Genomic DNA, 22225 nt, shown 5'->3' with positions numbered 1-22225 from the left:
TCTCCCTTGCCCCAAAGAGAAGTGCCTCCTCACACTGCCCCACAGGGGCCTGGAATGAGGATGCCCCCAGCCTTAGTGGCCCAAGGTGAACGTGAGGCCAGCACTTTACCTTGGGAGGCAGCAGTGGCAACAGCGGGCGCTGCTGGGCCTGCATGGCAGTAAGGCTCATAGTGCCTGCCTGCCTACCTGGCCTCCCACTTGTCTGTCCATTCCCAACAGCAAGGACTGGCTGGCTGGGCTCCATTGCCTGCCTGCCTGCTTGCTTGCTTGCTCTGAGGCTGTCAACAGGCAGCCAAGATAAGAGAACCTCCTGAGTAGACAAAGTGTGTATGGAACATGTTGTGGATGGAGACAGGAAATTGTTTTTTAGCATCCCTGTTATCACATTGAAGCCTGAGATCCCTCCATCATATAATGCTTTTTAATCCATCTGTTGCACACAATATTTATTTATTTTGCACAGTGCCTGATTTAAAAATCAGGAGGGTGGTCATCCTTGGGATTAAATATATATCAGGAAAACAGAAAAGTCCCACAATATGTCATTAGTGGTTTAAAATTGATCCCAACAGGTGCAGTGTGTGAAATGGGAGGCTGTGCACTTCATGCTGCCTTATTGCTCACAGACATGCATATTTGCTAGGGATAAGAAGCATCCATTCCTTCACAATTTACCTTCTAGAGACCTTGAGAAGAATGGGAATGATAGCAATGCACAAAAAGATAAAACATAGGGACAAAATAGAGTGATTTTTCCAGAGAAAGGAACCAGAACATATGGTAAACAGGGGCAGTTGGAACATACGGTATATTTGCCAGCTTTTCCTACCGCCTGCCCATGTATTGACAAATTTAGGCCGTAAGTACTTGGGTAGCTTTGTATTACTATTCTGGCAGCAGCAATCAGGGTGTGTGTGCTGAGTTTATCAGGATGCAGTGCTACTTTGTCAAGAGATCAAGGATGTCCATCTGACCATGCCTCCTTCTGGACCTCAGACTTACTGGCATAAATTGGGATATTAATCCCAGGGTAGTTTGTGGTCCCATCAGCAAACGTCCTAGGTTAGGTTTTGGTTTTGGCCTGTCTCTTAACTACTTTCTACTATTCCCCCCTTGGACTGTGCAAGGGATGAGTATTTTAAAACCTGAATGAGGATTCAGTACTAAAATAGAATATTACTCCCTCTTAACAGGGATTACTTAATGCAGTAGTTAACATTGTTGGCTGCTGTAAACCTATCACATGCTTACATTCACTGATGAGAGAACAAAATAAAAAAGGCGTATTCTAAATGACAGAGAGTCTATTACAGTCAGCCTTGTAAAAGTAGCCTTTTAGTGTCAGTAGATAATGAAAATACCAGTTACCTATGACTGAGTTAAAATGATGTCATGACCTGGCAATTTCTGTTCAGTGCTGACACATCTGTGTGGAGCACAGCTCAAAATTGCCTTCATGTAAATATAATAGGATTGTTCCTTTTTGTATTTTTGCTCTTCTGGGAATCTACTGCAATCTATGAAACTTGTGAAAAGCAGCAGGAATCCATGAAACACTTGGAAACCTATATTTTTCCATTTATTTTTTTAAAATGCAAATTACACTAGTTAGTCAAAAAAAATCCACCTTCTGTTAAAAATACATTCAGAATTAACAAATGACTATAAGAAAAAAAGGACATTTGGATTGTTAACACTTGCCTTCTAAATATTTGGATTTATAACAACAACAAAAAGCCCAGTCTAGAAAAATAACATTCTTCACTGGATTTTTTAGGAGGATACAGCTGTACAATTCAACAACAGCATTTCAGATATTCTCACACTACTGTGCTCTAAAACTCTTTCCATAGCAGATGTGTCCATTAATTTATCCACTGTAGTAGTCAACAGTCTTGAAATTGTTTTGGTGGTAGTGATTTAGCTGCAATGTACCGTAAGCAAGTATGAAGGCCTATTAGTGTTTGTGTGTTTGTGTTTGTATGACAGCATCGAAAGTGTAGAATTTTCATCGCAATGCCTCAAAATTCTCTGTTTTTGCTTACTCTTGCACTAGGAGAAGAGGCACTCTAACTTTCTTTCTCCTCTTACAGTCATAGCAGAACCATCTCACTTCTCGAAGACCATGGTCTTCAGCGACTTTCTCGTCTTACCTCCAGGCAGTAGCAACCCCAGGCGTCTCTGCTCCTCTGCATGCCAATCCATTTTAAATGTGAGTAGCTTTCTCTTTTCTCTGATCTCTTGCAAAAAAACCAAACCGAAATAAAACACCTCACTGTCATTTTTCAACTCCATTTCCCCAGGGGCATTGCTAGAGGGAAGAAGCCTGCAATACACCTAGACAAATTCAGGGAAAGACGTTCTAGCCAAATATATTCCTACAGGAGAAGAACTCAGTTGGGAGTCCCTTTTATAGTGAAAACCCATCTCTTGTTGGGACAGTGCCCACACTAAAGCAGAGAAAGTGGTTCCCTTACCCGACATCCCCTCTCCTACGAGCACTTCCAGTGGCGTAGCGTGGGGGGTGCATGGGGGGCCGGCCGCACCGGGCGCAACATCTGGGGGTTAGGGTTAGGGGGCGCAAATCCATGGGTTAGGGGGTGCAAATCCACGGGTTAGGGGGCGCAAATCCACGGGTTAGGGGGCGCACATTACTTGCCTTGCCCCGGGTGCTGACAACCCACGCTACGCCACTGAGCACTTCTCCTTTCTGGACACTCACTAGTCATACTATTGCACTGCACTTTGAAAAGCAGCTGGCACTTGGTGTTAGTGCTGCTATAAGAGCAAGTCTGGATCCTTGTAAACCTGCACACGAGCTCGAGAAACTCTATATCTTTCATGGAGGCTTTTGCACCAGGGGTGATACAGCTCACAGGAAATAAGGGAACATACTTCCCTCTTCTCATTCAGCTTTGTTCTACAGTGGATGCAGTTGTTTTTAAAAACATACAGGAATATTTGGCAGCAGGGGTAGCAGGATACATTCTAGGAAAGAATACCATTTATTTGCAGCAAGATGGCTGTTTCCTAGTAGATACTGGTGCAGGCATGGGAAGCAAAGGTAGAGAAGTGCCTTCATTCTATAGGCCAGTGAAATAGCACTGGCTGGCTAGCTTGCTCATATTTGCTAACACTGAACTGAACCACAAACTTCACAAATATTTCCTGATAGGGAATTTGAGGAAGCTTGGTGTTGGTACACTCCCATATATATATGATTATACAAACAGTAAAAATAAACACAATTATTTTTAAAGTAATTAGGTCTTTATGGTGTTTAGCAAGATTGAACCTATATAAAGCAATGGATTATCCAAAAATTGTGTAGTTAAGTATAGTCATCATTCTTTAATAGACCAGGAGTCTGAGCTATGGATATGCATTCAGGAGATCAAAACTCTACTCCAGAGCCAGAATACATATATAACTTTGCTGATATGCTGTGTTTATCCCCATAAGTGGAGATAGAATGTCAGTGAGTTGCTGCTTGGTCAGTGCTGCTGCTTCACTATGTAACATGGTCCATGTTCACCTATGTGAAAAGTAAGGTTAAGGATGCAATACTTCATGCATCATATCCCAGACTAATTCCACTGATAGTGAGTGAATGTTAGGTTTACAGTGACTTCTGGTCCGAGCCTAAAATGACGAACAAGCCAACAAGAATTATAGAGCACCTTGAAAATCTGCACCAGTGCAGTGTAGATACAATTATGCAACTGCTTAAGAGTAGGATGCTTGATCTTGCAGGAATACAGTTTTGAAATTTACATGTATTATCCACTAAAATATGCAGATTTCCTCATAGTACAGTTTGGTTACACCCATTCCACTTTAGTTGCTGGAATCTGATTATGTTTATAGTGCATGTCTGTCCTGGACGCATCCAGATTTATTTTTGTCTGTGACATGTTACATCCACTGAAAGATACAAAAATGTGAGGTGGAGTGAGCTGGACTGGTGTTTCTATAGGAACAGACTTTGAAAGTTGTCATGGGGAATGATGGTTTTTATAGGCCACACAGAATGCAAACATTTGGCAAGTGTAGAAAAAAGTTGCCTGAAGACGACTTGATGGGCAATTTGCTAATTTGTAGAAGAACCTCTCCCCCATCAAGTGCCTACAGCTGGAATACCCATGTAAGTTTTAAATAAAGAAATGAGGGCAATTCCGGTTCCAAAAAATCCTGAGCAAAATATCTCTTCCCATTGAAAAGCCAATGAAGTGGCTGAATATACAGCTCAAATTCAGAACAAACAGACATTTCTAGGACTCCAAGAGTATTTCATAAAGACATTGATCTACTAGCAAAGTTTCCAAAGGCATCTTGTTGCCAACTACATAACAGCACAGCTTTTTTTTTCAGCCACGATAATACAGAAAGTTAAGATACACATTCTAACACACAACAGATCCCCCAAATATCACAAAAAGGTCTTCAAAAATGTTACCAATGCAACTACTCCCACCCCAACTAAAAAAACAAAACCAAACCCAGAAAGAAATATCTTATATGCTGCAGGTTTTTCTTTTTTTAAAAAAGCTCACCTACATAGGATTTTCAACTGGAATTAAGTTATAAAAGAGTAAACATAGTTAATACATATTCAGTTGCCCTCTGCTGATAGAAATAATGCAGACGTCTCTGTCATTAGTAAAAGACATATTTAGAGTCATTTATAAAAGCACCTAGAGTGCAGTAAATAAAAACAGTGGGGTTAAGGAGCACTGTTTTTGTTGTTTCTTTACAGTTATTACTTTAGTAAATGTTCCTTTTCCCCTCAGAATTTTTCAGCTCCCCAAAGAGCCCAGTTCTGTTAGAAGTATTTTAAAGTGTATTTGCATCCCAGCCCTTCTGGAGACTTAAAGCACCTCTTCTGTCTGCCAGCGGGTGGTTTTCTTACACAGCCAACTCTGGAACTACTGGGAGCAGAGTCTATTACCTGACACAGCCTTAGAAATCTTTAACAATTAATGAACAGCATGGTTGAGCCTAAAGGAAGTTACTTCAGAAAGTCCACACCGAATTTCTCTGATGTGTAACTTAGGATAGGTTAAGGCAAGTATGTATTATACAGCCTTTAGGGCAAACAACTTGCTGTCTATTGACTTCTGTTTCAAGGTCATCATGGTATCGTTAGTGTTTATTGACTAAGAGGACACGGCTCCAGACAGAACCAAAATGGATGAGATATGTTTCATAATTCAGAGGCAGGAGCAAAGGGAAGAGAAGACAGGCAGTGACCAGAAGATGGTGCCACCGCTTCTCCTTCTGAACTTTCTGTATAAGAATTTGGAAAATCCAAGATGGGAGAGAAAGGATCTTGTGCATTGCAGTCTGTACTTGTGAGAAAGTGAGGTCTCCGTGTCCCAGCATTCTTCTAGTATTATATTTTGAAACAGAAAAGTTAAGACTTCTTCCTTCTTTTGCACCCACAGGAGGCCGTGCTGGAATAAGTTCTTTGACTAGTCCTTCGACCCCAACCACAGACTTTGTTTTGTCTACTTTGACCTAAAAGAAAGAGACAGAAATATATATATATATATATATATATATATATATATATATATATAATCAGCACAAAGGTTTGTATACCCATCAAGCACTTTTTTGAGGGAATTATTTTTTGTTGAATTTTCAAAATAATATACATACAGGAGAGATTTAGTTGTCATTGCCCACTGGCATATATAGTTCACAACTCATCAAACACTTTTAAGGTGATGTTCATGGAAATCATGTGTATACTCTAAGAAACACCTAATCTTCTTCAGACAATGGCACCAACAATCACAGGTTAGAGAGCAGAGAGAGAATGCCAAGTATGAGTCTGGGCCCCACCTTTTCCCCTCCACACTCCTATCTTAATAGGTGACTAGCCATGATAATAATAATAATAATATATACTGGCCTTCATCTGAAGATCACAGGGAGGTTGACAGCCTCACACATCTGTCAAGTGTGAGGAGAGAAGAGCTGGGCTGTAGCAGCCCCCCTCACTATAGCATTTTTCTCCCTCACAGGTGATCAGTGTGAGTGTTGCTTCAGGTCTACCTTCTCCCCATCACCCTGTCAGATTAGCCCTGTTCATTGCCTGGATCAGAATGGCTATCCATTTAAATGGAGCTATGCGAAGGTAAATATGACAGCATTGGGGTTGCCAAAGGATTTGGTGTACTATAAATGACACAACAGCATAGCACCCTGGCATTTCTCCTCTGGAAGAAGAGGAAAATGCAAATGACATAATTAAGGAAGGATGCCATGCCCTGCAGCAGGCCTCAGATGTAGAGGAGTTCTTTTGTTTGGGAAACAAATACATCAAGAGAAACATTGGATTTAATGTAAATGTCCAGATTATAGCAATGACATGAAGGGGAAAATGACCCTAATGAGTAAATCCTAATGAGTTTTAATCAGGCCATAAGATCTGAGAATCTCACTAGTCGCAGGAATTCGGCTTCATAAAGCAAACTGCATGCCTTCATGACACTGGCTCTGTATAGAAGGCAGATCATTTCATGCCTGAAAGTCCTCAGAGAATGACAGGAAAATTCTTCTGTAATGGCGAGCTGTTCTTGAGCAATTTTTTCCAACACATTATGCATTTGATATTACATACTGTGATCAGCCCTCTCTCTCTTTAAACCAATGTTTCTATAGTGAAGCACTGAAGGAGTCTGGCTTTCTATTGTCTATTTGAGCGTCTCTTTCCTTCAAATTATTTCCTAGACTACCAAAAATATTGACGTCATGTACTTGCTTATTCTACTATTCAAATATTTGGCGGCATGCATTTTTAATAATCCAACGTTGCAAGGTTTCTACGGGGGGTTCAGTTATCTTTTGCACTAGTGGTTCCATATTGTTGCTCTCATTGACAAGTCAAAAGTATTTCGGTGCTATTAGATGAAAGCAGGCTCTATCATGGTAGAATGCCACAGAGCAATGCATTGGGCATAAGCAAGAATGCTAGTTGATCATGCATCAACACATACATAATTTTGCTTGAAATTTGGCTGATTATGACAGCTGGTTCAGAATCCTGAAAATCCCCAAGAAGGGTAGAAAACAACTCCCAAGCCCTTCAGAAATGATTTTTTAAATGCTTACTGCTTTCCTACTATATCCCCTACAAGGAGAACTTTGTTTGCTCTGCATTTTAAAGCAAAGTGACCTAATTCGCACCTCTCAGGGTAGCACATGAACAAGCCTATAATTATACTTTCAATTTAGTACTTTTTTCAGTTTTGCTATATGGCCTTTGGCTCAAAAAAAAAAAAAAAAAAAAAATGTACCAAAATGCATAAAATGTGCTTTAGGATAAAATATGTGTAGAACTGCATATCTTGAGCTAGAATAAAATGTATTTAAATAAATATTTCAACACAAAACATTTAATTAGTATTTTATATATTTAAATACAAATATCTGTATAAATTTGGTCTTAAGGGTTTTATTGGATTATGACAGTGGCTGACTATTGTGAGTCTAGGTGAACCTTGGGCTTACATGTTCGCTGACATGGCCATGAGAAGGAGATTGGAAGCTTTAGCATGACACAGCCCAAACTGTGGTTCATCTTAGCTGTGGCCTGTTGAAAATAAGTCAGCTTCGTAAACCATGGTTTGATGTTGGCTTGTTTCAAAAGACATGCCAGTTACTGTTAACCACAGTTTATTGGGTTTGGATGATGTGACAAGCTGCACTTAATAATAAAAAAGAAGCAGCAAAAGCTTATGAGTGGAAGAAAGGTTCTGCTGGTCTCTAGTCCAGCATCCCGTTCTCACATTTGCCAGCCAGATCCCTATGGGAAGCCTGCAAGCAGGACAGAAGCACAACAGCTTCTGAACTCCTTGCAGTCTTACTGATGTGGGTTAGGGGAAAGGAGAGCAAGCAAATGCAAGTCTCTCCTATTCTCTTTCCCAACATGGACAATTCTCATGCCTAATATGATAAATTTGGACAAATTTATCATGACATCCAAATGCAGCCATTGTGTCCTTTGTCACTTTACTAGAAATATCAACAGCTCTGTTGTCTTCTGCATATAGCCAATGTCAGTGAGCAGTACTGGAGCAAAATGGCAACAAACCTGCACTGAGTTTCAGATGTTCCTCCTGTGTTTCCTTGTTCTCAACTACAAGCTTCAAAATTTATATTGACTTCTTTGCCCTACAGCTTCAGCTTTTTTCCCAGCCAGTGTTTGTAAACTCTGTAAATGCAATCAGCTACTCTCAAAGCAGAGGACATAAAGAGAATGGGATAATATCTCAGCTAGAAGGCTCCATATGTTGATGGCAAGGTATACTATATGAAGGAAGAAATGGGATTTGAATTGTTCTGAGTACCTGGGAGCCACAAACAGTGACAGGAAGAAATAACATTTTGTAAGTGTAGAACACTGTGACAAAAGTGAAAAAGCATTTCTTTGGGCACACACAGATGAGAAACTGTATTTTGAGAAAGCTGCCATGTTTCACAAATAGTCTGACAGCTGAGCATAATAATAGGATCACTATTTGTGGCGTTCACCCAGAGGTAAATTAGGGCTAATGTACATTCATCAACCAAGAAGCTGCTGGGAGAGAAAGATCCACAGGAATAGTTGTTTGAAAGATGATGTAGATGGTAAAATTTCATGGACTCTCCATGCAAGCGGTGAATATGCTTGGCTGTTGCTGGAAATGACATTCAGTGCAATCCATGTGGTAAAAATGCAAACCTGAGATTCCCTACTCATACAACAGCATTGTAATGTAAGTAATGCATATCAAGCAGATGTACTTTTAAAGGAGTGCTTGGATATTCCCTAAAAAGTGCTACAGTACTTTTTAATCATTAATACACATCTAGCAGTTGATAGAGTAACTTGAAAGTTAGGTACTCACATATACATGGGCTGTAGCTGTAAATGAGATGTCTTCTGTGGGCCTTGATAGCCGTAAGAGTCAAATCCACCTATGAAGTCAACTGAAAAGGAGGAAATTGCATTCATTGCTGACATTCTCTGAAGTGATAGGCATTTTCCTTTTAAAACAAGCTTTCATGCATATTACATTGGCTAACCTCCCCCGCCCTTAATAGTTTATTAAAATGGAAGTGATTGATTCTGGAGAATGCAAACAAAGTACAGAATCTACAGGGTAATGACTATATAGAGAGCAAGTTTTCATCAGCGTGCCAGTCACAGATTATAACAATTTATCTATATACCATTGCTCTTCTTGTTTATGAGCAGCCCACCTGACTGGAATGTATAAATTACACATTTGTTGGAGGCTGTAAACCAATAATTTGCAGCCTCCATGTTTTAACTGGTTGTGATTATTGTGTCACCTCAGGCTGCCACACTGGTTCTGTGAGCAACAGATGAAAGGAAATAGATCTATGCTCTTTGAAAAATTATCCCAGGTTTTACAAGGAACCTGTGAATTCCAGTAAGTGCTAAAGACAGCCTAGATGGACATGGTCAGACCTTATATTTTCCAAGGGAGCAATTGCATTGTTTCTTTGTTCCAGTAGACTGCTTTGGAACCAGTGAATTTATATGCCATCTTCCTAATTTATTCTGTCAGGTACTCAAGGAAACTATCACTACTAACTACTTGTTAGTTTTAATGTTCTGTGGCAATGAATTTCATAGCATAAAGTGATTCTTTTTTTGCTTCTAGTTAGTTGCTTTGGATGGCCTAAGTACTAGAATTCTGGGAGATTCTTCAGCAGAATGGTTAAGTTACTAAATTTGTGAATTACGCCACAACAAGATCCCCAAAAGATTTACAAGATGAATAAAATACAGCAACATAGCAATAATATAAAAGCATAAACATATGAAAAACATAGTGAGAATAAAAGCATCCCATCAAGGGCCCAGGAAAACAAGCAAACAAAAAAATGTCTGGCACTGAAACAATGACCAAGTTGGGACCTGGTGGGCCTCCCTTGGGAAAGCATTTCATAATTAGGAAGTTACCACTGAAAATATGCGTTCTCTTACCGCCACCCTCCAGACCCCCCTTGAAGGCAGCATGCAGAGAAGGGCATCAAAAGTCAATCTCTGGGTCCAAGCAGGTTCATATGGGGAAAGGGGTGTGCAGTGCTTTGGGGGGGGGGCATAAAAAATGGCATGATGGTTCTTGTATATTGACAAACATTCCATGGGTGCCAGCATAAAATAGATGCTATGGGCAGCAAGAAAAGTGGTGTTGGTACTCTGTATAGGTGAGTACCATCACAAAAGAAGCCTGGAGGTGGGCATCTGTTTTAGGATGTTGTAAGTCCATAAAGACTTGAGCACAGAAGAGAGGTTCCAGAAGGACAGTTCACAATGTATGCAAACTAGCAGTACAATGCAATCTTGTCCCCCTTATTCATGACACACTCCTACTTAGCTTTGCTGAATCTGTGGTGGTGACCAGATTGATCTAAAAGTTGCTCGTGGGTTTATTATAGTCTCCAAACCCCATGCCAATTGATGTCCTTTCTACTGGGCATTTTATTTTGGCAGAACCTAAAAGGTCACTAAAAGTGTCGTGCAGCTTCTAATGTCTCATAGTATTGGCATGGGATTGAATAAATAAACCTTATTGACTGAATGACCACAGATGTTCTAATCCTAAACTGATTCATCAAACACACTGAAAAGTTGCTTTTGAACTTTTAAGAACATCACCACCAGTTAGGGTTCTTAACTATGTTTCTTCAGGAGCAAATCTGAAAGTGCAGAGGCATAATCCCATTGATGTGAAACATCAAAAGCTTACAGTCACTTCTTTCATGGAGGCATGATTTTAAAATTTCTTACAGACCCGTCATATGCATGCTTATCTGGAAGTCACACTGGTAGTTTCCAATGTGATTTACTCCTCTATTTACAAGATTGCACAATTAGTTTATCAGAAAACATGTAGATTATTCAGGCATGCTAATGCCTAAATAAGTTGCCTCTGTGTATATCTGTATTTATTCCTCCTCTGGAGATGGCAGCAGTGGTCAAAGTGCCTGTTCTGACATCACATTAGTATCTTTCGCAGACGGCAGATAAAGCAGAATGGGCTGGCAAGTGTCCACTGCAACCTTCTAGTTGGGGGATAAATAATTCACATCTGTTCCTTCAAGTCCAGTAGAAAGGGATAAAATATTATTAGATTGCAATGGTAATTTATTTGTTGTAATAAATATTAATGCATCCACAGTGTCTTTAGAGAAATCATAATCCTGCTTCCTCAAAAGCCTGGGAAAACAGATTCATTTCTTTACAAGGCTGCATATTTGCCACCCAGTCCTGAGACAGATGGTGACAATGGTGAAAACATTGAGTTTATTGTTGAGGAGGCTGGTTTTTGAGATGTACCCACACATGCTATAAATGACTGTGTCACAGGTTTTATTTTGGATATTTGCCAAATGGGCCTTAGTTAATGTACTTTACCACTAAAGAAAGACAAAATGAATCTTTGTGGTCTTTATCTGTACTTTGCAATGGGCAACATGTTGTTATGTTGGGAATCAGGATTTCTTTTGTATCCTGATGGAGACAAGGGTAGATTTGCACAACCATCATGTAGCACTTGTGACTTATCTTGTGACAAATACTGCCTGGGTCCGATGAAAAGGCCTTGTTAGCTGAGCCTTGACGTAAGTCTCAGATAATCAACCATTATCTCATGTTGGGACTGTTGCATTAAAAACATTGTTGCAAAAATCTACCATACTATTTTGTTGGCCCTAAATTGAATGCTAAAATAGGGCTCTAGATCATAATCCTTCAACTGGTGCTTTTAAAGCTGGGATCACCAATGTGGCGCCTGTAAGCACAATACATCACCTGTGAAAGTTACAGATAGGTAGCCGTGTTGGTCTGCCATAGTCAAAACAAAACAAATTCCTTCCAGTAGCACCTTAAAGACCAACTAAGTCAGTTCTTGGTATGAGCTTTCGTGTGCATGCACACTTCTTCAGATACACTGAAACAGAAGTTTCCAGACCCTTCTATATAGTGAGAAGGTGGGGAGGGGTATTACTCAGAAGGGTGGTGGGAATGGGTGATTGGCAGATAGCTGTGATGAGCCTGTTGACGACTCTTAACGACTGCAATAGGTCTTACAGGAAAAAGCAAGGGGTGAAAAGGTGAAAAATGGCTTTGTCATGTATAATGAGATAAGAATCCAAGGTCTTTGTTCAGACCAGGTTTCTCCATTGTTTTGAGTTTGGTGATAAGTTGTAATTCAGCAGCTTCTCTTTCCAGTCTATTTCTGAAATTCCTTTGTAGTAAAACAGCTACTTTGAGATCTTGTATAGAATGTCCTGGGAGATTGAAATGTTCTCCTACTGGTTTCTCTGTCTTGTGATTCCTGATGTCCGATTTATGTCCGTTTATTCTTTGGCGTAAGGTCTGGCCTGTTTGTCCAATATAGAGAGCTGAAGGACACTGTTGGCATTTTATGGCATACACAATGTTAGACGATGAGCAATTAAATAGTCCCGAGATGGTATGTGTGATGTTGTTGGGGCCAGTAATGGTGTTGTCCGGGTGTATGTGGCAGCAAAGTTGGCATCTGGGTTTATTGCAGGCTCTGGTGCCAGTGTCCGTGTTAGGTCTGGTTGTAGTATTATTGTGGGTTAGGAGTTGTTTAAGACTGGGTGGCTGTCTGTAGGCAATGAAAGGTCTTCCTCCCAGAGCTTGAGAAAGAGAACTGTCATTGTCCAGGAGAGGTTGTAGATCTCTGATGATGCGTTGTACTGTTTTAACTTGGGAGCTGTATGTGATGACTAGAGGTGTTCTGTTGTTTTCTTTTTTGGGTCTGTCTTGCAGCAAGTTCTCTCTGGGTATCAGTCTGGCTCTGTTGATCTGTTGTCTAACTTCATCTGTTGGGTATTTTAGTTCTAAAAAGGTTTGCTGTAGATCTCTTAGGTGAGAGTCTCTGTCTGTAGAATTGGAACAGATGCGGCTGTAACGTAGTGCCTGGCTATATACAATGGACTGTTTGGTATGTTTGGGATGGTAGCTAGAGGCATGTAGATATGTTTGTCGGTCAGTTGGTTTACGGTATAAGGTGGTGTCTATGTGCCCATCCTGTATTTTTATAGTAGTGTCCAAAAAATGTATTTCTTGCATAGATTGATTCATTGTTAGGTTGATTGTGGGGTGAAAATCATTGAATTTCTGGTGGAAGGTGTCCAGGGTCTGTTGACCATGTGTCCAGATGATAAAAATATCGTCAATGTATCGCAGGTACAAGAGAGGTTTGAGTGGGTAGGAGTTTAGGAAACGTTGTTCTAAATCTGCCATGAAGATGTTGGCATACTGTGGGGCCATGCGGGTGCCCATTGCTGTGCCGCTGATCTGAAGGAACAGGTCATCACCGAATTTGAAGTTGTTGTGGGTAAGGACAAATTGGCAGAGTTTGGTGGCAAAGTCCGCTGTGGTTTTATCTGAAATGGTGTTCCTTATAGCTTGTAAACCATCGTTGTGTGGGATGTTGGTATACAGAGATTCCACATCCATAGTAGCTAGTATAGTATTGTTGGGAAGATTATTTAAAGATTGTATTTTCCTCAGAAAATCTGTGGTGTCACGTACATAGCTGGGAGCACTGATGGCATATGGTTTCAGAACAGAGTCCATATAACCGGAGACACCCACTGTAATAGTGCCAATACCTGAAATGATGGGGCGTCCTGGATTTCCTGGTTTGTGTATTTTAGGTAGAAGATAGAAAGTTCCTGGTCGAGGTTCTGTTGGTGTGTTAGTGAGGATCTGTTCTTGGATGTGTGGGGGTAGCTCCTTAACAATCTTGTTCAGTTCTTTTTTGTATTCTTGTGTGGGGTCTGAGTCCAATTTTATGTAAAAGGCGGTATTAATCTAAACCATGCTGAAAGGAGAGCCATAGATAATCTCAGAAACAACCCAGACATTATAAAAACAAAACAAATTCCTTCCAGTAGCACCTTAAAGACCAACTAAGTCAGTTCTTGGTATGAGCTTTCGTGTGCATGCACACTTCTTCAGATACACTGAAACAGAAGTTTCCAGACCCTTCTATATAGTGAGAAGGTGGGGAGGGGTATTACTCAGAAGGGTGGTGGGAATGGGTGATTGGCAGATAGCTGTGATGAGCCTGTTGACGGCTCTTAACGACTGCAATAGGTCTTACAGGAAAAAGCAAGGGGTGAAAAGGTGAAAAATGGCTTTGTCATGTCTTTACATGACAAAGCTTTACATGACAAAGCTTTACATGGCTTTACATGACAAAGCCATTTTTCACCTTTTCACCCCTTGCTTTTTCCTGTAAGACCTATTGCAGTCGTTAAGAGCCGTCAACAGGCTCATCACAGCTATCTGCCAATCACCCATTCCCACCACCCTTCTGAGTAATACCCCTCCCCACCTTCTCACTATATAGAAGGGTCTGGAAACTTCTGTTTCAGTGTATCTGAAGAAGTGTGCATGCACACGAAAGCTCATACCAAGAACTGACTTAGTTGGTCTTTAAGGTGCTACTGGAAGGAATTTGTTTTGTTTTGACTATGGCAGACCAACACGGCTACCTATCTGTAACCAGACATTATAATTAAAGAAGCGGACAAAGGTGGAGCTGTCGTCATCATGAACAAAACTGACTACATTCAGGAGGCTCACAGACAACTTTCCAATACCGCCTTTTACATAAAATTGGATTCAGACCCCACACAAGAATACAAAAAAGAACTGAACAAGATTGTTAAGGAGCTACCCCCACACATCCAAGAACAGATCCTCACTAACACACCAACAGAACCTCGACCAGGAACTTTCTATCTTCTACCTAAAATACACAAACCAGGAAATCCAGGACGCCCCATCATTTCAGGTATTGGCACTATTACAGTGGGTGTCTCCGGTTATATGGACTCTGTTCTGAAACCATATGCCATCAGTGCTCCCAGCTATGTACGTGACACCACAGATTTTCTGAGGAAAATACAATCTTTAAATAATCTTCCCAACAATACTATACTAGCTACTATGGATGTGGAATCTCTGTATACCAACATCCCACACAACGATGGTTTACAAGCTATAAGGAACACCATTTCAGATAAAACCACAGCGGACTTTGCCACCAAACTCTGCCAATTTGTCCTTACCCACAACAACTTCAAATTCGGTGATGACCTGTTCCTTCAGATCAGCGGCACAGCAATGGGCACCCGCATGGCCCCACAGTATGCCAACATCTTCATGGCAGATTTAGAACAACGTTTCCTAAACTCCTACCCACTCAAACCTCTCTTGTACCTGCGATACATTGACGATATTTTTATCATCTGGACACATGGTCAACAGACCCTGGACACCTTCCACCAGAAATTCAATGATTTTCACCCCACAATCAACCTAACAATGAATCAATCTATGCAAGAAATACATTTTTTGGACACTACTATAAAAATACAGGATGGGCACATAGACACCACCTTATACCGTAAACCAACTGACCGACAAACATATCTACATGCCTCTAGCTACCATCCCAAACATACCAAACAGTCCATTGTATATAGCCAGGCACTACGTTACAGCCGCATCTGTTCCAATTCTACAGACAGAGACTCTCACCTAAGAGATCTACAGCAAACCTTTTTAGAACTAAAATACCCAACAGATGAAGTTAGACAACAGATCAACAGAGCCAGACTGATACCCAGAGAGAACTTGCTGCAAGACAGACCCAAAAAAGAAAATAACAGAACACCTCTAGTCATCACATACAGCTCCCAAGTTAAAACAGTACAACGCATCATCAGAGATCTACAACCTCTCCTGGACAATGACAGTTCTCTTTCTCAAGCTCTGGGAGGAAGACCTTTCATTGCCTACAGACAGCCACCCAGTCTTAAACAACTCCTAACCCACAATAATACTACAACCAGACCTAACACGGACACTGGCACCAGAGCCTGCAATAAACCCAGATGCCAAGTTTGCTGCCACATACACCCGGACAACACCATTACTGGCCCCAACAACATCACACATACCATCTCGGGACTATTTAATTGCTCATCGTCTAACATTGTGTATGCCATAAAATGCCAACAGTGTCCTTCAGCTCTCTATATTGGACAAACAGGCCAGACCTTACGCCAAAGAATAAACGGACATAAATCAGACATCAGGAATCACAAGACAGAGAAACCAGTAGGAGAACATTTCAATCTCCCAGGACATTCTATACAAGATCTCAAAGTAGCTGTTTTACTACAAAGGAATTTCAGAAATAGACTGGAAAGAGAAGCTGCTGAATTACAACTTATCACCAAACTCAAAACAATGGAGAAACCTGGTCTGAACAAAGACCTTGGATTCTTATCTCATTATACATGACAAAGCCATTTTTCACCTTTTCACCCCTTGCTTTTTCCTGTAAGACCTATTGCAGTCGTTAAGAGTCGTCAACAGGCTCATCACAGCTATCTGCCAATCACCCATTCCCACCACCCTTCTGAGTAATACCCCTCCCCACCTTCTCACTATATAGAAGGGTCTGGAAACTTCTGTTTCAGTGTATCTGAAGAAGTGTGCATGCACACTTAAGCTCATACCAAGAACTGACTTAGTTGGTCTTTAAGGTGCTACTGGAAGGAATTTGTTTTGTTTCACCTGTGAAAGTTAGTGCTGCCTTCACTCACTGTGCCCTTATTTCCCGCCCCCCAAAACACGTAGTGCTAAGGGAGGGAGACTGGAAGTGAAAAGCTACTCCCCACTTCCTCTTTCAGCTCTGATTGGAATGACCAAGGTTGTAGGAGGAAAAGGTAACTGATCTGGGAGACTGTGGGGAGACAGGCAGTGGCAGGGGGATAAAGTGAGATGCTGCAGGAGTCAGGGAAGAGAGAATGGCAGGGAAAAGTGATCAGTCATGGTCTCTCTCTCTCTCTCTCTCTCTCTCACACACACACACACACACACAGATTCATCAAAACAGATTCCCTCCTCTTGGGGTCGCCACCATGCAAACCACTTATCTCGTTGGCTGAACCATAAAAATAATGCATCTGGTGCTTTCCAACACTACCATGGTAACAAAAAATGGATCCAAAGCAAAAAAATCCATGTAGATCACCATAATTTTTAAGACTGATCCTCTCAGAACCATCTTTAAATCTGTGTCCATTCATGTGTCCTGTCATTTAGTGGCGGTTTTATTGTCATCCTGTTTAAGAGCCCTGATTCAGGAGGATCTGTGCCTTGGATAGATGCATTTGTGCCATAGCAACCCTGGAAAGCACTGTGATTTTTACTGTGCAGTCTACTAATGTAAGCATTTATTTGATGGTGTTAGGGTGGGGAGGTTGACTCAATGTAAAATCATGCAAAAGCAAGAGGATCTATTTTAATTCCACTGGATCGGTCTTTTTACTCAAACCTTTTTGAAAAGCAAATGATGTAGGGTGTGTGTGTGCGCATGCGCTTTCCCTCTTTATGTCTGCCTGGGGGAGAGTGACCCAGGAATGGAAGAGAGAGAAGTAACCAGAGGAGTTGGTGTACATGGAACCAGTGACATGTGGTCAGTGGACTAGGGGGACTAGGCTAGTCCCCTAAATGTTCCTAGTAAATTAAAGTATTAAATTATTAAAGCTGGCACCTTCTTCCCAAAGCCCAGGAAGCTTCTGCCTGACTTAGAAAGGGAGGCACGATGTTCACACATACAACATCACTCTTCCCAATCGCCCTCATAAGTTGATATCTTTGGCCCTAACTGTTCCCCTACAAAAAACTTTACTGCATGGCACTGCATGGCACACTCCCAATTGCTCCCACATGTCTCAAAAGGTTGGCAACTCCAATACAAATGTCTTGAAGTCACCTAATGCAGTTGCCACTGCTCACTTTCCAAACCACTGCACTTACTGAGCAAACCCTCAACAAATGTTTTGCATTCATGCAAATGGGAACACACACACACACACACACACACACACACACACACACACACTCTGAGGTTGCTAAGCTGTTCCCTCCCCCCTGGTAGTAGCTTTCTTGGAACAAACAAAACCACCTTCTAACCTTTGCAAATTTTTAGAAATAGCGTGCAGTGGCAGCAACTGCTCAGCAAATCCTCCACTAAAGACATGGATCAGACCTATGCAACTTCACTAAAACATACCCTAAATTGGGTTTTGCTATCTGTAGGAATGTTTGCAAAAGCTTTTTTCACAAGGAATAGCAACTCCCTGGAAAAGAAGGGCTTTCATTAGCACAGCTTATAGATGTGGGGTTTTTACAGGCCTCACAAAGGGCAGCAGTGAATCAGCTGGAAAAAAGCAGATGAGCAGACAGAAGGAAAGCAATATGGTGTAAAACAACACAATCATCCATCTCATTTTCAACCAAGTAGTCAGCCTAGTAGCAAATGTTAACAGAATTGTAAGAAATCAGATGACTTGAATCATACATCACCCATTCAGTGTGGAGGCTGTTAATCACTGCTTCCTCATGACAGCACTATATATAGTAGAATACAACATTTATGTGTTGAGTTTAGTGTGGGAGTCCCACCAACATAGACATGTAGCATTTCTGTGCTTGGCTTATCACTGCTGTAAGTCCAAGTTCAAATAAGTCCCAATTGTGCAGAGACCACCAGGCGGGAACCATATTTATGAACCTCTGCATGGGGGAAAGTAACGTATGACTTGGCCTTAAATATCCATCTCTACAAAATAATTTGGTTGTGGTGGCAATCCCATATCCAGTAACCTGGGAGGAAACCTACTTGAATGCAATGGGACTTACTTCTGACTAGACATGCATAGGCATGTATTCTAAAATGTTTAAAATGTTGCAGTGATGAGGGCAAGGTTGTATGATCAAGATTATCATGGGAATAGTCATATAAATGATTTTCTAGTAAAACTTTGATATGTTTAACAGACTGTGACTGAGGGCAGTTTCATTTAATTTTCCTTCAGAAACTCTGGATCAATAAAATGTAAATAAAATAACATCCGTATCAGAAAGGCCCTCCTCTTCTCCGAGATTTCCCTGAGCTTTGGACTGTTTCCAAACTGGTGATATATTCAACACTTACAGCCCTGCAGAATACAGTGAGGATTGTCCTGCCCATTTCTCCATTTCCAGATATCAAATGTGAACACACACAGCTATTAAAAAGCTCATATCAGAGAAGAGGGACAATGGAAGACTTGTTTCACAGATGTAGATTCAATTCTTGAGTCTTCCTTCCCTAGTCATATAGTGGCCCAGAAGTCACACTTCAGACATAGTGGCACCATGGGCTGTTGTGGTCTACACTATGAGAGGGAAGGGAAGAAAGCAAAAATAGCCAAACCAACCCATCGTCCTCACCACTGCCACAAATTTGATGTATTCTCCCTCTTTACATCCACGAAGCAGACTCTGTCTATCAATACCGGGTGGAGTAATATGGCACAGGCACACAGGTGTGAAGGCTTCAGGGACCCCTCCCTGAAGCTATGCTTTTACTTAGTGTCTTAGTGAGGCAACACTTAGAGGCAGTTTCAGAAAACATGCTTTTAGAATATATATATAAATAAACAGAGAAATGCATACAAAACTGTTCTACACTGTTTCTTATGGGTTCAGCTTTTGGATCCCTTTGTGGTCTTTTCCTGGCTCCTTTCTGCTATAATGTTCCAATTGGGTTCTCTGATCCTTCATCTTAATGTTTTGGTCCTTTCTCTCTCCTGCAACTCTTCCATTCTTTAACTTACTAGCTTTACAGTATTTTTGCTCTCAACCTTTTAGCCAACAGGAGGAGAATCAAGTCTTGATTATGTTTCTATTTCTCCTTAATTGCCAGGTTCATAGGCTGATACTCTGACTCTCCTGTGCACATTAGTCTCTTGTGAACTTTCATTTTTTGTTTCTATTAAAACTACACAACGATACTTATAATTATAATTTAAAAAAAGAAAAAGGGAAGTCTTAAATGTTTAGATTGAACATTTGCCAAATCAGAGTCATGAAATGTCTGCAAAATTAGTGTACAAATTTTAACTGAAAAGGAGTTAATGAAAACAAAGAAAAAACAAGAATCTATCAGTATATAGTAACCTTTTGACAATAGATGAAATACTGTAGTAATTTAAGCATCTTCACTGAACCTGATTTCAGAACAGTTTTTCCTTTCTCCTGTGAACTTTTGACTCTCCTATGTAGAAGAATGTCTAAAGCAAAAAGCAACCATTTTACAATCTAAAACCAAACTAAACCTTTATTCACAAACACATCTTTGGAATAGTTGCCCCCCCCCAGCACACTTACTTGGAGTAAATCCCATTGAACCCTGGGACCTATTTCCAAATAAACATGCACAGGAATGGGCTGCACATCATGTAAACTTTCTTTTCTTGCACACTTATTCTTACTTTTGACTTAGTAAATATGTTGATGTTGTTGTTGAAGTTTCACTTGACATCAAGAGAGAGAAAAAAAAATTCCACAAATATTTAAAATAAACTGGGCTTTACTGGGTCTCAAAAGAATTGGGAAACAAATCTTTCCAGTAGCATACATTGGCCTGTAACTCAAAACTTACAGTAATTTCCTGACCAAAGAAATGTTACATGTGGGAAAAAATATTTACAGCAATTAATAAGCAACTGCACATTTTGGTTTGGAAAGTCTGTTGGTTGTTTTTTGCCTTAGAGCTCATCGACATAGTACCTATTTTGGGGATTACCACCAGCATGCCCCAAAACCCACAGCAAACAATACCTTTTGGGTCTCTATTTTTCATTCCTACAGGTACGTTTAGTGCTGCAAAAGTCTACACAAATTTTCCCCAACACACAAATGCATGCAGAATTTACTGGTCTATGAACATGGAACTTTTTATAAATGCAAAGTATTGTTAACAGCCTGTAATAAAGACCTCCGTGAGGAAATATGATACATGCAAATATATATATTCTTTTCCCTTCCTGAATCAAGTTTCAGTTGAGCTAGGATATTTCTAGGACAATTTCCACTATAATGCACCATTTTACACATGGGGCATTCTAAAACTGCCCTTGAAGGACTTTCAAACTGCCAAGATGCTTCAAATAGCCTGGAAAAATCTGCAGGTTGTTCCCAATCAGTGTCATCTAGAGGAAATGCAAGCATGGTAGGATCATTGTGTCCCTAATGGAACAAATTGTTAGCAGGAGATTGCTGTAGGCTATCTTATTACTGGACAAGTAAAGAGATAAAGAAGGGGGTTGGAGGCAAGAGAGAGCTACAACTGCTATAAATGGAGGAAAATTCCAGCAGGAGAAGGAGATTTCTGAAGACCAAAAGTGAGACAGAATCTAAAGCAATTTCCCTATTGACTTGGCTGTAGAGGAGCCCTTGACAATCTCCCATGAAGTTGTTGTGTGCCACAGAGAACCCTGGGCTTTGTCCTAGGGTACACACTCAATTCCTGCAGGGCACTGGTAAACTCTGTTGAACTTCAGTGTTGCTCATATAAACTACAAGTGCTCTAGAAGACACCAACCATCCCCCTAACTTCTCAGATTACAGGGCAAAATAAGTTGTGAACAGAGCCAGCTGTTCTTCAGGGAGGCTTGTCTACACTATTACTGATTTCACTGAGGAACCCTAGATACACTTTCAAGAAGCCCCAGAGTCTCATGAAAAGAAGCAAACAAAAATAAAGCAGCCCATCAAAGAAAAGCAAAATTAAAGGTTGTTTTCTGCTGCTCCAGAGAAGCAGACACGGAGCAATGGTTCCAAACTACAAGAAAGAAGATTCCACCTAAACATTAGGAAGAACTTCCTGACAGTAAGAGCTGTTCGACAGTGGAATTTGCTGCCAAGGAGTGTGGTGGAGTCTCCTTCTTTGGAGGTCTTTAAGCAGAGGCTTGACAACCATATGTCAGGAGTGCTCTGATGGTGTTTCCTGCTTGGCAGGGGGTTGGACTCAATGGCCCTTGTGGTCTCTTCCAACTCTATGATTCTATGATTCTATGATTCTAAAATCAAATGTATGAAAAAGTTGGAGATATTATGGTCAAAGGGATACCTATTTTTATAATTACAATTCCTGCAATAAAATTAAGCAATTGATCAGTGTTTTAGCACAAATCAAATCGCTGTAGAAATACTGGAATAGAGTTTTGTAATTGATTGGAGAACTGCATTACACAATTCAGATAAGTACACATTTCAAAGGATAGCATAGAGAGAGAGAGAGTTTGTGTAAAA

General features: G+C 40.6%; 1 protein-coding gene and 1 long non-coding RNA gene across 6 annotated transcripts in view; one reads left to right on the top strand and one right to left on the bottom strand.

Moving 5' to 3' along the window:
• Positions 1–1552: 1552 nt before the first annotated feature.
• The window catches only part of NKAIN2 (sodium/potassium transporting ATPase interacting 2), a gene marked incomplete at its 3' end in the record, with an annotated part of 484396 nt that continues 463723 nt past the window's right edge, over positions 1553–22225 (bottom strand). For 3 of the 5 annotated variants that reach the window (XR_014155047.1, XR_014155048.1, XR_014155049.1), the window contains 3 exons: positions 8898–8979; positions 2695–5517; positions 1553–2492 (listed from right to left, as the gene is read on the bottom strand). Coding sequence is in view for 2 of the 5 variants with exons in the window: in XM_081856260.1 (XP_081712386.1) it covers positions 8894–8979 (86 nt within the window). Of the gene's footprint in view, positions 2493–2694; positions 5518–8893; positions 8980–22225 lie in introns of those variants that run through there. The other 2 variants (XM_081856260.1, XM_081856261.1) reach the window with 1 other exon arrangement.
• LOC309338828 overlaps positions 8494–22225 on the top strand; it is a 40461-nt gene continuing 26729 nt past the window's right edge. Inside the window, exon 1 of the long non-coding RNA XR_014155074.1 lies at positions 8494–8765. This is a non-coding gene — a long non-coding RNA (uncharacterized lncRNA). The remainder of the gene's footprint in view (positions 8766–22225) is intronic.

This window comes from Podarcis erhardii (genome assembly GCF_964252035.2).
Source record: "Podarcis erhardii genome assembly, chromosome: 3".
NCBI classification, from domain to species: Eukaryota; Metazoa; Chordata; class Lepidosauria; order Squamata; family Lacertidae; genus Podarcis; species Podarcis erhardii.
The sequence above is the reverse complement of the archived record's forward strand: the minus strand, read 5'-3'. Positions and strand labels throughout refer to the sequence as shown.